Source organism: Bos indicus x Bos taurus, chromosome 5, assembly GCF_003369695.1.
Source record: "Bos indicus x Bos taurus breed Angus x Brahman F1 hybrid chromosome 5, Bos_hybrid_MaternalHap_v2.0, whole genome shotgun sequence".
Classification (NCBI taxonomy): domain Eukaryota; kingdom Metazoa; phylum Chordata; class Mammalia; order Artiodactyla; family Bovidae; genus Bos; species Bos indicus x Bos taurus.
In genome coordinates this window covers 9586529-9599695 of record NC_040080.1, presented here as the reverse complement: position 1 = coordinate 9599695, position 13167 = coordinate 9586529, and the positions used below count along the sequence as shown (strand labels likewise).

The following is a 13167-nucleotide window of genomic DNA, read 5'->3' as shown; positions in this document are numbered from 1 at the left end:
GCACCCCACGGCTGACCTTCACTCCCGGTGACGCCCAGGAATAGGGTGGGGTGAGGGGAGGGGGCCGCTCGCCTGGTGGACGAGGCACCAGCTCGGCAGGATGCCAGGGTGCTGATTCACCTCAAGCGGGGCACGCTGGGCTCCCTGAGCCCAGCTGTGTGGTCTTGCCCAAGCTTTGGCACAAACCCTCCCATCCTCCTTAAGAAGCTGCCGAGGTCACACTCATTTATCCGCAGCTAATAGGTGGACTGGGCTGCTGAGACAAGGCCCCCAGGACTTGTGACAAGGGGCAATCGAGATGCTAAGCCCTGAACATGATGCTTGCAACGAGATGCTTGCCCCTCACAAGGGCAGCCCACATGGTCTCAACCCCAGAGAGAAAAGGGTGGGGGTGGGGAAGCCCCCCTCTGCTGTGCCACTGAGGGGGCCAAGGAATTTCTTTTTTTTTTTTCAAGGAATTTCTTCTATCCTTGGCCCTCCTCTGTGACACTGGCTCATCACCCTGGGCACTGGGGAGGGTGGGCAGGGCGTGAGAGGGGAAGGCAGAGAGCTCACAGAGGCCTGACAGGCAGCCGGTGTGCTGACTACTCAGGTTATTGCTGTTTAAGTACCAAATGGGGGTTTTTGGAGGATGGAACCCTGAACTGGGCGAGATGACAAAGTGGGAGCGGGTCTCGGAGCCCGGACTCGACCCGGGGTCCCATCTCCCCCCGCCCCCACCTCCCCACCCCCCTGCCCAACTTCTGTTTCTAGACCATTCTCAGACAGAAACACACTCCTGTCGGACCTCGGCCAGCTGGACGAGTGGCACTGGGGCCCCACGTCGACCGCTCCGCCACTCTCAAGCCTCGCTGACGGTGCTAACAAGGGAGGAGGCCCGAGCTTGGTGACACTTAGTAGAAAAGGTGTCAGGCATGGATCCTAGGGGGTGAGGCTGGGGATGAAGACCTCGCCCGCCTTGAGGGACGGGAGGGCCAAGACCTCAGGCCAGAACAGGGATGGGGGCTCAGGCAGGGCACTCTCCCTGGGTACAGTGTGTGTGTGTGTGTGTGTGTGGCCGGGGGGGTGGGGGACACTTGGGACATGATCCCGAGGGCAGTGGGCTTCCTGAAGACTCTCAGCAGGGCTGCCAGCCCCCTGAGGTGAGGTGCCGGGAGGGCACAGCAGATCATGGAGGTTTTGTCAGAGGAGCTGGGGTCAGGACAGGTGGGGTGGGGACGCAGGGTGGGGACACCTTGGAGAGGCCAGCCTTGGGGCTTACACAACAAGGGGGTGGGGGCGGTGGGGAAGGGGAGGGCTGGAAGGCAACACCTGTTTCAGGCCTGACAAATGAGTGGCTACAGATGGACAGAGGTGCTGCTCACAGCAGACCCGTGAGGGCTCCGGCGTCTGCAGGGGGTTGATGCTTTCGCGGCGTCCGACACGCTCCTCAGTCCACTATTCTCATTAGAGAAGGCGCACAAACACCCAGCAAACAGGTTTCTCTGAACTGAAGCAGCTTCTTGTTAACACTGGTTGTTACTGGCAAAGGAATTACACGAGTCTGGGCAAGCTCTGGGAGATGGTGAAGGACAGGGAAGCCTGGCGTGCTGCAGTCCATGGGGTCACAGACTCGGGTACAACTTGACTGAACCACCACCACCGCTGGCAAGGGTCTAGCTCGTGCCCCCTACCCTAGCCTGCTCCCTCCCAGGCTCTGTGGTGACCCGCTGGCTAGGGATCCAGCCCCCGGGGGATGCCCTCTCTGAAGGTGCTGTGAGGACCTGGGGACTGGGCAATGGTGGGACCCTCACCACCCCGCCACGTGCCCGCCGACCAGGTAGTCTCCAGGTTCCAAGATGTGGCACACACGTCGCTTTACCTGTGTAGGGGGCACTCCCTTCAAGTTTAGCTTACTTACAAGGTGGAGGCGGGGTAGGAGAGGGAGAGCTTGGAAATGGGCTGGAGCACTGGCCCACCACTGCTGAGGGCCAGGACCCCCTCTCCTCGCTGCAATGGGGGAGGCACGGCCTGAGCTTTCTAGATCACAGTCCCAGCCAGAAGAAACGAGACAGACCAGGGGCTAGAGCTTAGCTTCGGAATGTGACAATTTATTTGGGGGGGGGCCAAAGAGGCTTTCCGCGCCCCCTTCCTGGCATTGATACGATATTGAAGAGCAGCAGAACAAAACATCCAAGACGAGAGTAGCACAGACCCCCCTCCCCCGGCCCAGAAACAACCAATGCCCGAACAACAGAACCGAAACCCACAGCCCACACGAGGCGTTTCTCCACCCGTGACCTCTGGCAGAGGAGCAGGTGGCCCGGAGGCCCAGCCCGTGCTGGGGTGGCAGCCCCGCCCCGCGTCTCCGGCCTCCCGCTCCCCCCACTAGTTTCCTGTCTTGAACCACTGGAGGCAAAGTTTAGCCAGCTGGGAGCTGGATGGTTGAACCACAGACAAAGGCAACAACACTTCATTTTTAAAATGAGAGAAAAAAGAGATAGCACCCCTCCCCAAATATAGAGCTATATATGTATATTTTATATATATAGAATTCATTCGTGCACAATTCATTAAATGAGCTTTTCAAAAATTAAAAAAAAATTATAAGATACATTTCTTTAGGCTTTTGCGTTTTTAAATTAAAACCAACAAGAAGTCTCCATCTCTACTCCACCCAATAGCAAGGGGAGGCCCCAGAACCCTTGGTTCCTTGTACTGTGGCCTCTTGCAAGGGGTCCCTCAATTAGACCACCAGCCCCTCTTTGCCTAACTGAAGCTCTGCATACAACAGGCACTCACCCACTGCTGGAGTGGGGTGCTGACTCCTTCAAGGCGGGATGGGGTGACCCCACAGGCCTGGGAGATGGGTACCTCGGTCTCCACCCAGCCTGTCCCCATCTTGGTGTCTTGGCAACTATCAGTAAGACAGGGCCAGGATGGGGACACCCTCCCTCTCTCCTGGAGTGGTAGCCCCTAATTCTGGGCTTTCTCAATCTGAGAGGAGATGCAGACAGAAAAAAAAAAAGAAAAAACCCTTTAAACACTTTCCTTTTTTTTTTTTTCAAAAGTGATTCCTTAAACCATACAAGCCCCCAAGAGGCTGCCTTGGGCTAGTGCATGGGAGCCTGAAAGTGGAACTGACCAGGCGGGTCCCACTGTCCGGCATGGGCCAAGTGCAAAAAAAAAAAAAAAAAAACAGAAACGAAAAAAACCCCCCAAAACACAAAACTAACAACCACCAACAAAACCCCTAAAGACACAAAAGGCAGTGTGTCCACTTGGGTCCACCCGGAGGCTAGAAAGGCTGGTGGTGGCCCAGTTCCCCGAGCCAACAGCTTCCTCCTTTGGGCTGACCTCTCACCCAAGACTGCCTGGCTCAGGGAAAGCCCCTGGCTTTGTGGTAGCTCCAGGGCCCTGGACTCCACCTTTCAAAGGTTGTCCCCGAAAGGCCAGAGCAGCTGGGCTCTTCATTCCAATGAAGCAGCTTTGCCTCTCAGAGGCCCAGTTTCCTGGCCTTGGAAGTGGGGTGACCCTTCCCACTCTGCCTGCCTCACTGGGCTCTGCTGGAGCCCATTTTGATCCTGACCCCCTTGCAGGGTGAGAATGAAAAGCAGCTGTGGGAGTAGAGGCCCCAGTGCCAGCAACCTCCACCACCACCTAATCCTCAGCAGCTGCCTGGACACCAACAGGTGAAAAGGCCATGCTTTAGGAAAAGGCCATGCTGCCCAATACACCCATTTCACAGATGGGCAAACTGAGTATCTGGGAGGGGAATGAGACAGGGATGGGTTCCAAGTTCCCCCCTCAAACCAGACACCAGACCTCATCTGTTTCCTATGTCATGGGGGCGAGGAGAGGGTGGCATTAAGGGGAGATGACCCCAACCAATATTGAACAAGGAAGAAGACCGGGTCTTGAGGGGTCTTTCACATACAAAAAATAAAGCCAACCAAACTGCAACTTCTGCTTGGTAATTAGGCAAACGGAAAAGCAGCAGCAGGGGAGGGAGGGCCCATGGGAGGCTGGTCTGTGCAAGTGTGGTGGGAGCTACTGGGCCCGGCTCAGAGCCACCCTGGGAGAGAGGTAAGGAGGGCTCCGCTTGCTCTTGACCTGGTGCCCACTTGGGCCCCCAGGGGAGCTGCCCGCCTGGGAGACAGCCATGCGCATGCGTGCCTCTGCTGGGGCATGGCTGCACAGCTGGGGGTCCAGGGCAGCGACTTGCCTGTGGAAAGAGACGGGGCGGACACACCCTCTCCCTAGGGTTACCCCCAACCCACCATGATCACCACCGAAGGCTCTCCCAGGGGGGCAAGGAACCCAACTGTACCCACTCACCAGCCTTCCTGGAGAGTCACCAACGCTGGGTCCCGGCAACAGTGGAACCCCTGCTGACCCCTACCTCCCCCAATCTCAGCTCTACCTGCCTGGCCCCTGAAGCTTCTGGCAAGTTCCTTTGGGAACAGGGGTCATCCTTCCGTCTGAGCTGGGACAAGAGTGGAACCTGGGCAGAGCACAGGAGGGAGGGCTTAACTTGTCTAGGGCCAAGGAGAGGGGCTGTCGCTGGGGTGGGGGTGCCCTCCCAACTGGGCCTAGGCCTCTGTCCACGTTCCTAACATTGCCGCCTCAGCTGTGCAATCGCTGCGTTACTAGTTTTTCTTTAAATATCTTTCTCCCCACCCTCCCCAACCCCATAGGAATCCCACAATATTTTTTTCTATTTCTTCCCCCCCTTTTTTTTTCTTTTTTTTGTTTTTTGCAAAACTAATTCTTTCACTTTCCTGTCATAAAATCACCTCTGAAAACACAACTTCTTTACAAAAAAGGTCACGAATGACAAGGACTCTCAGGAAAACACATTTCTATGGTCTCTGGAAACACCTGTAACTGGCACCCAGGTGGACACGCACCTGGGGTGGGGGTCGGTGTGTGTGTGTGTGGGGGGGGGGGGGGAATCCCCTCTAAGGACAGAGGAGAAATACCAGCCCTTATTTGGGGCGAAGCCAATTGGCACTTGGACGGCCACGGAGCCAACAGAAGGGCAGGATGGGGAGGGGTCAGGAGCTCCAGACACCCAAACCCTGTGACCACCCTCGTTCTATCAATGTTTCGGGGAGGGTCAGAGGACCCTGCCACAATCTGGCAGGGAGAGTCGGAAGACAGAGTCCTCCCCATGCTTAGGGCCAAGGCGTTTGTTAACCAGCCGGAATTCCCTTTCTGCGTCCTCCTTCTAACATCACTGGTTCTAAGCTGACACACCAGGAAGCCACCTCGAGCCACCAGTAAGGACTCCGACTCGTTGCAAACCGCCCAGGCAGTGCCCCAGGGCTGGCCAGCGGGGTTGCATTCCCTGTGCCCCAGACCCCGGGTCCTGCACATGCCCGCTATCCTGAAGGACACCGGGCCCCCTCGTCTATCCCCCGCTTTGGCCAGTCTGTCCTCCCAACACCCGGCCTAAAACCGGGGTTTTGGTCTCTGCCACTGGCGTGGACAACTCGTTTCCAGGCTGCAGCAGCAAACGAAGCTGCCTAGAGCAGTGGAGGCCTCCTGCTGCTTGGAGAAGGCTGGGCTGTGACAGAGCCTGGGCGATCACAAGCAAGAGAGAGGGGGCAGGGAGGGGAGAAGCCGGAGACCCTAAGAACGGTGTCCAGGCTTCCAACTCCCCGCAAACAGCCAAGAGGAAGCAGCAGCTTGGGACGGGGGCCTGTCTCCCCTCGGCCTCAGTCCCCATCATGCTAGGTCCGACCACCCCAAAGGAGAAAGGCAGGGGTCGGGCGCCCCGCCCCTGCACACGCGCGCCGGGAAGCTAGGCCTCCGCAGCAAACTCCTCGGACCTGGATCAGGTCCCAGGCCCGGCTGATGGCCAGGGAAGGTCCGGGGCCCCACGCAGACACGGATACACGCGGACGCGCCTGGGGCGGCAGGCGCATGCGCAGCCGGAAGTCCGCGCTGCAGGTTCTTGTAGCACCTTTGGTTGAAACTGAGGGACCTTTAGACGCCCGGAGGCCATGGCAGGCGAGGTTCGTGCCAGCCCCTCCCACCTTCAAGACAGAAATTAGGAAAGAGACGGGTGGGCGGGGCCCACGGGGGCCCGCCTGGGTGGTCCAAACGTGGGCCCAGCTCCTGCCGCCCTCGCACGGGAGGGGAGAAGGGGAAGAGAGGGGCCACGGCCGCCTTCATCTCCACCTCTGTCCTGGCTTCCCCATCCCTGCCCCTCCTTCCCGGGTTATCTGGAGGAAGGAAAGGGACGGTGCCCATGCTGGGATGGGGGTCCCCTAAGGATCCCCGCAGCTGCCGGGGGTTAGCACCGAGAAATCAGATGCTGTGCGCGAGAGCTGGAAGCAAGCTGGGGAGACACAGGGCGGGATGTGGGGAGGGCAGCTGAACCCCAGGTTCTGAAACTCCCCAGGAGCCACCCGGCAGGCCCCACCGTGCGTGGGTGGGCAAGGAAGGTGCCAAGAGGTAAGAGGGAGGACTTCCCGGTGCCCTCGCCCCCACCCCAGCCCCACCCCGTTTCAGGCCTGCCCCTCCCACTGGGCTTCAGGGGGTCTCCAACTACCCAGCCCCATCCCGGGGTCAACACCGAGCCTTTTGAAACAAGCAAAGCACAGGCGGGGTTGTCTGAGGGCGGGGAGTGTGGGGGGCGGGAGCAAGAGTATGACTTTGGGCAGGAGGGCGCCCCCCAGCCCCCCCTCCTTGGTGGAGCCCCCCTTACTTGCTCGCCCCGCTGCTGCCACCCCCCGCTGCGGCGCCTGCTACTCCAGCAGCCACCTTCTCGAAATCCTCTGGGTTGCAGAATTCCTTGATAGTGACCGTGAGTAGGTTGCTGGTGACGTCGGTGACGACCACGTTGGAGCAGGGTGACATCTCAGGGCGCCAGTCCCCCGCCTCGGGCTCGGAGGCGGCGCCGGCCGGCTCAGGGACGGTGGGAAGGGCCTGGCTGGCAGCTGCAGGGACCTCGGGAGGCGCCCGCTTGTTGGTGGCCGCCGCCTCAGGCGGGAGGGACAGGTCAAGCACCTCGGGCTCCCGCCAGTCGGGGGCCGACGGGCTCGTGGTCTCCGGGAGTAGCTTGGGGGGCGCGTCCTCCGGCTCGGAGGAGTGCGGGACGGGCGAGGGGCAGTCGGAGGAGCTGGAGCTGCGCGCGTCGTAGGGGGCACTGGGGGGCGCCAGGAGCAGCCCCTGGCCGGGGGAGGCGGTGATGTCGGTCTTGCCGGCAGGCGGGGGCTGCAGAGGGCCGGGCGGGGGCTTGTTGTACAGCGCGAACGTGCCGAACTTCATGTGGCGGACCTGCGTGCGCAGGATGCTCTCGCTGAACTTCTTGCTCTTGCCGATGACGCGGTTCCGGGACGGGACTTTGGGGCGGGCAAGAGCCCCAGCCCCCTGCCCGGCGCCGCCTGCGCCTGGGCCCTTGTCGATCACCTTCAGGTTCAGGATAATGCGGTTCCGCTTGGGCTCCCGCGGCTTGACCTTGCGATTGATGATGCGCACCGTCTCGGAGAAAGGGGAGATGGGCGGGCGAAGGCCGGGGCTGCCCCCCTGGGGGTCTGGGCGGGGCAGGGGGCGGCGGGACATGCGATGGCAGCGGCGGATGTCCTTCTTGAGCCGGTGCACCGCAGCGCTGGAATGCAGCTTGGGCGAGGAGGCGCTGGCGCTCGGCTTGACGGAGAAATGCACGTCGCTGATGCGGAGGGCCTCCGCCTGGGCCCGCGCCTGTGAGACAGAGGGCGGCAGGTGGCTGAGGGCTTGGGCTGCCCGCTGACCTCTGGACATCCCCTGCCTCGGCCACCCACGAGTACTGGGGTCAAGAAACCATCCTGAGGGCACTTAAGAAAATCAGCCTGTGCTCCTACCCCTGCCTGAGTGATAAAAAGAAACAGGTTCAGACAGGTGATGCAAAGTGCAGAAGGCTGGGGAGCAAGGCAGACCCTCATCCAGGCCCAACTTGCAAGGCTTGACTTTCCCAGCTCGGCTGTGGGCCACAGGGACAAACTAGTCACTGGCTGTCCTTGCTGACACACAGAAGTGGAACTGCCAGGATGTTGCATGCAAAGAAGCCCCGGACCACTTCTGCCCTGGGAAGATCCTGGCCCAGCCTGGCACTCCTCCATGGACTAATTCTTGGTGACCAAACGCAGAGGGTGATCTCTCCCTGCTCCACCCCACACCCCAGCCCAATGGACCTATCTGTAGATGCCCTGAGCCCTTTCTCTGCCTCTGAACAAGCTGCACCTCCAGCTCAGTCTCACCTCCTCAACTCTGGGGGCAGACCTTTGAGCCCTCCTCTTCACTCCCAGCCCCTGGCACTTCCCCTCCTGGGTCTGATTCATCTGTCTGCCCAGGGTCTGGCTCAAGGCCTGGGTCTGAGCAAACTGGTGCCAACGGATTTCAAAGCCAGCACCTAAAACCTCCTTGGCATCGGTTTGGTGGGGATGGGCTAAGAGGTGGGATGGACCTCGCCACAGTCTGTGCCAAGATGGCCTGGGGGCAGGACGGCTGGGCAGAAGTCTGTGGGGAACAAGCGATATTTACTGCACCAGGCTCCTAAGCCCAGCTGCACACAGTCCCAGGTGTGAAGTGTGTAAAGCCCCAGGACTCTGCAGCAGCTCACCTGCTACCTCAGGGAAGGTGCAGGATGTGTGTGGCAGGGCCCTCAGAGACCCCAGGTCCAGGGCAAGAGACTCACAAGGTTAGGTAAGCCATCCTCCAGGGGCCAGTCCTTCCCTCACTAAGAAAGTGCTAATGAGTCACCTGCCAGCTGCTTGGGGCTACCGCTGCGACCACACACAGCTTCTACATCCTGGGGGCAGCAATCCAAGGAAAAGACAGGTAACAGGCAATTAGGGTACAGGGTGATTCAACGCAAGAAGTACAGGTTCCAGAGGAGCACAGATTAGGTCCCTGTCTTGGAGGATGAAGCATCAGTAGGAAAACAAACAAAAAACACCCTTGACTTTCCTGAGCTATGCCCCAAGCGTCTGTGGAGGCCCAGGTGGCCTGCTGAAGGGGTACTGCTAAGACCAATGGTGGAGGCAGAGAGGGCCCAGGGAACGGAAAGCCATGGCTGGACAGAGGGTAGAGATGGGTGACCAGTCTGGGTTCTGTACAGATACCCTTGCTCCTGGTGGGGGAGATTGTTAGGCAGTGACTGTCTCCAGCCAAGAGAGCTGGGGTGGCTGAGAGGAAGGGCACATTCCCACGGGTCAGTCTCTGGGGTCCCCAAGAGTGTGATCTGTGGTTAGGGGTCTCTCCACCACCCATCCCCACGGTGCTGGACGCTTAATCAGAACCCCGGAGGTAGCCTGGTAGACAAGACTAGAGTGTATCTGACCACAAGCCCCAGAAGGAAGTTATTTGTGGACTTAAATGCTGAATAAGTGAGGATGTCATTTAGAACGTGGAAGAGGCACATGTCCTCCAAGTTCTGTCTCGTCTCCTGGGGTGGCTTAGTTAACAATCCCTCCAGCCACTAGGTGGCAGCATATGTGGGCCCAACCCCCCTGTGCCAGGGCTGCCAGTTCCTCCAGCTCAGAGCAAGTGGAGCCAGGGGCTGGTTCCCTCATACCCCTTCCCAGACAAAGGCAGGGGAAAGCCAGCCTTCCTTGGCAAGGCAGTAAGGGCTTTTTGCAGCTTCATCCCCAAGGGAGCTTAGGGGATTCCCCACTCTTTCCAATACCCTGGGGGTTAGACTTTATTCCCTCTGAACGTGGCTGGGGCTCCAGGACCTCTGTAATTACGATTCTGCCGGAGTCCAGCAGCGATGCATGGTCCCTGGGGACTGGTGAAGCATGTAGGCAAGGCAAACGTCAGATCCAGGATGAAACCCTGGCTGCTTGTGGGACTCCTGGGACCATGAGATAGTATATGTTACCTGCTTAGCAAAACGCCTGGCACACAGCAATCACTCGAGAAATGCTAGACTTGTCTATCCAAGGGGTAGTGCTTTTGAGAGTAACCTTTTTCTAATGTATGGCTTCCAACCTTTCTACAAAAAAATTTCTTACTTTGTAATTTCTAAATGTTTTTTCAAAGGGGGTTAGTTTATGCTCCTCCTCCTCTCCCCTCCCCAGGATGAGAATTCTTTGAAAGTGAGACCTGGGTCTGCCTGTGAATTAAAAATGGTAACCACAGCCAGTGCATTTATTGCACTCTGACGGGGTGATGGGCATAGCTCCCAGGGCTTGGCATGTACTACATCTAGATAACGTGGAAGATAAAGCCCTGGACTCTACCACTCCCTCTCCATGATCACAAGCAAGTTATTTAACCTCTCTGGTCTCAAGTTTTTCTATGTATAAAATGCAGATAATGCAACCTACCTCATGGGCTCTTGTTCTCTTCAGAATAGTTCCCTGCAGCAAGTGAGTGCTACCTGAGTGTGATTTGTTTATTAGACACTGCCTCTTGGGTTCAGACCAAGCTGATCTCCATCACCCCTTGCAAATCTCTCTCTCATGCTGAGTATCTATTTCATCTCGTCTCCAAATCAAGGTCCTCTCATCTGCCTCTCTGTCCCCTGCCCCACCAGCTCTGCAGCCTTCATAGTTTCCTGTGTGTGTCCATCTTTTCTCCTTAACCTGATGTATACTCCCTGAGGAACAGGGTTAAGAAAAGGAGACATGATAAAGCTAGGAAGCTGGGTGATGGGAGCTCAGGTAAAATCACGTCCCTTCCTTGGGCCTTGATTTTCTCATCTGCAAAAGAGGGATACCATTCCCTACTTCGTAGGGGGGTTTTGAGCAATCGAAAGGAGATAATCCATGTCGGGGCTCAACACTATGAGGCCCACAGCCAGAACTACAGCTATTTAAAAAAGAAAAGCATTCTGAATCAATGCTTATGGCCGTTACCCGCTTCCCCGCTAGAGGGCACTCCAGCTGCACTGTGAGAGGCTGTCACACAGCCCACTGGCATCCTGCTGCTCTGCCCCATCCCTCCCGAAAAGAAACATCAAGGGTTAAGATTGCTCCACGAATCTCCTAAGATGTGTGTAATTTGGAGACAAGGGTCACAGAAGGATGTAATTCTGGAAACCATTATTTCTTTCACTTCTGCTTTAAGTCCGAGGCAAACTTTATACACATGTACAGTCCTTTTGAGGAAAGTGGGGGGCTGGAGAGTTCACCAACTGGGCTTTGAGCCTTTCGGACAGATCGGAGATTCTGAGGACCTGCCATTCTGAACAGCCTTTTTTTCTGCAGAGTCCCGTCTGCCCTGCTCATGCCAACTGCCACAAAGTCATAGGTTGTCAGGGTGGGACGGGGCCTTGAGAAAACCTTAGCACCAGGGGGGAGACAGTGCTTGCCCACGGAGACTGCCTGCAGCCTTGCCTGCCACCTTGGGTCATCTCGACTTTCCTTTCCCAGACTCTGTTCTCATTTAAAAAAAATAAATAAATAAACACCAAAAACCTCTAAGATGGCTTCCTCTGGAGCTAGGTCTCCCTCCCTTGCCAAGGCCAATGTGCCATGCTTTTACTCTCTCCCCCTCCATCCTCATTAGAACCTCCAGACACAGCCAGAAGTGGGGATAACTGGAAACCAGTGGCCCAGTCTGGGTGATAAAACTCAAAGTGAAGTGACTTAAGGTCAAATTTAAGTTCGATCCTCCTGTCGGAAGGGAAGGCATGCAGAATAAATCCTGAGAGGCAAGCTAGAGACAGGGAGGCAGCCCCCCACCCCAAAAGCCTCTCCCTGTTCCGCACCATGAGGGAGATCACATTCACTCCTGCTCTGGACGTGAATTCCAGGTAGAGCCCCACCAGCTCAAGGCTGGGGGACAGCAGAGCTCTCACGTGCAGAGGCCCCCACCTGCCTCATCCACCCTCTTCCTGCTGGCCTCCCCAGACCCTGGTTTTGTGAGCAAGGATCATCCTCCCTCCTCGTCCCCATTCCCAGGCCCCTATTGCAGAGAAGCTGGAACTGGCCAGGGCCGCCTGCCAGGGGCTCGTCGGGGGCTCAAAACCACCCCCTGCCCAGCTGGGGCCCCCCTCTCGAAAGGCCCGCCCGCAAGGGCGGCCGCGGATCTGTCCCTCCCCTGCAGGCCCCGTGTTGCGCCCGGGCTAGGGGCCCGAGAGGGGGCTGTTGGGGCTGGGCCAGGTTACCTTCAGGAGGAAAGTTTTGGGTTTGGGTCCCCTCTTCTTGGGCCCATACAGCTCACGCTCCCGCTCCCTGCGGCCGAGAAACACCCGAGGTTAAAACCCAGCCCCTTCCCGGGCCCCACTCCGCGCTGCCCTCCCCGGCCCTCCCGCTTCCCCGCGCGGCGCCCCAGCCGAGCCTCGGCCCCACCGCCCCTGCCAGCTTCCCAAACTCACTTCTGTTCGAAGGCTGCAATGAGCCGCGAGTCCAGGATGTTCTCTTCGGGCTCCCAAGTGCTGTACCTGCCGAGTTACACATGCACAAAATAAAAAACAAAACCAGAGAGGCAGAGGCACATGCGAGGGACCAAATGTGCGCACCCCCCAAGGTAAAAAAAAAAAAGAAAAAAAAGGCCCCGATGTCCGCTGCCTCCCTTCCCCCCTCGCTCCTGGATCCCGTGACACTCACTTGATGGCCCACCCCTTCCATTTCACCAGGTACTCGATGCGTCCCTGAAAAAGAGAAGGAAAAAAAGAGGAGAGTGGGGGTGGGGAAGATGCGGGGACGCGAGGAGGCGACGGCGCGGGGGTGGGCGAGAGAGCCCAGGTTAGCGGGACCGCTTCACCTAGCTGGCCCACGGACTCGGGCCTCGGCTGCGGGGCGAGGCGTCCCGCCCTGGGAGGCGGCTCACCTTTCGGATCCGCCGTTTGATGATAGATTCGGCCGCGAAGACCCGCTCGCCCACTGCAGACAGCTCCATCTTGCTCAGCGGCACCCACAGCCCATAATACTCCCTGCTCCCGCGGCCGGTGCTGCACCGCTCGCGCACGCGCCGCAGCGCTCAGGCTCGGCGGGCGGGCGCGCGGCAGGGCGCGCGCTCGCGTTCCAGCTGCGGGCCGTCACGTGACCCTCCGGGCTGGTGCGCCGTTGCCAGGACCTCCTCCTCCCCCGGGGCGGTTGCTAGGGAAAGTGAGCGCACGCGGGACCAGGGCGCGCGCTGGCTCTTAAAGGGGCCTAGCCTGGCTCGGGGAGCCGCGGCCCCGAAGCCGGGGAAGGAGATGCTTGGCCTGCGGGAAGCCGGGTTGTGGACACCCCGGCTTCAATCCTACAAACA

General features: G+C 58.6%; 1 protein-coding gene across 1 annotated transcript; it reads right to left on the bottom strand.

The window, feature by feature from the left end:
* Window positions 1-2063: 2063 nt before the first annotated feature.
* CBX6 (chromobox 6) lies at window positions 2064-12907 on the bottom strand. The gene is made up of 5 exons (XM_027540757.1): window positions 12745-12907; window positions 12522-12565; window positions 12290-12355; window positions 12080-12146; window positions 2064-7689 (listed from the first exon to the last, which is right to left on the bottom strand). Exons 1-5 carry the CDS (start codon window positions 12811-12813, stop codon window positions 6691-6693), a joined length of 1245 nt encoding a protein of 414 aa, XP_027396558.1. The 5' UTR covers window positions 12814-12907; the 3' UTR covers window positions 2064-6690.
* Between the last annotated feature and the right edge of the window lie 260 nt (window positions 12908-13167).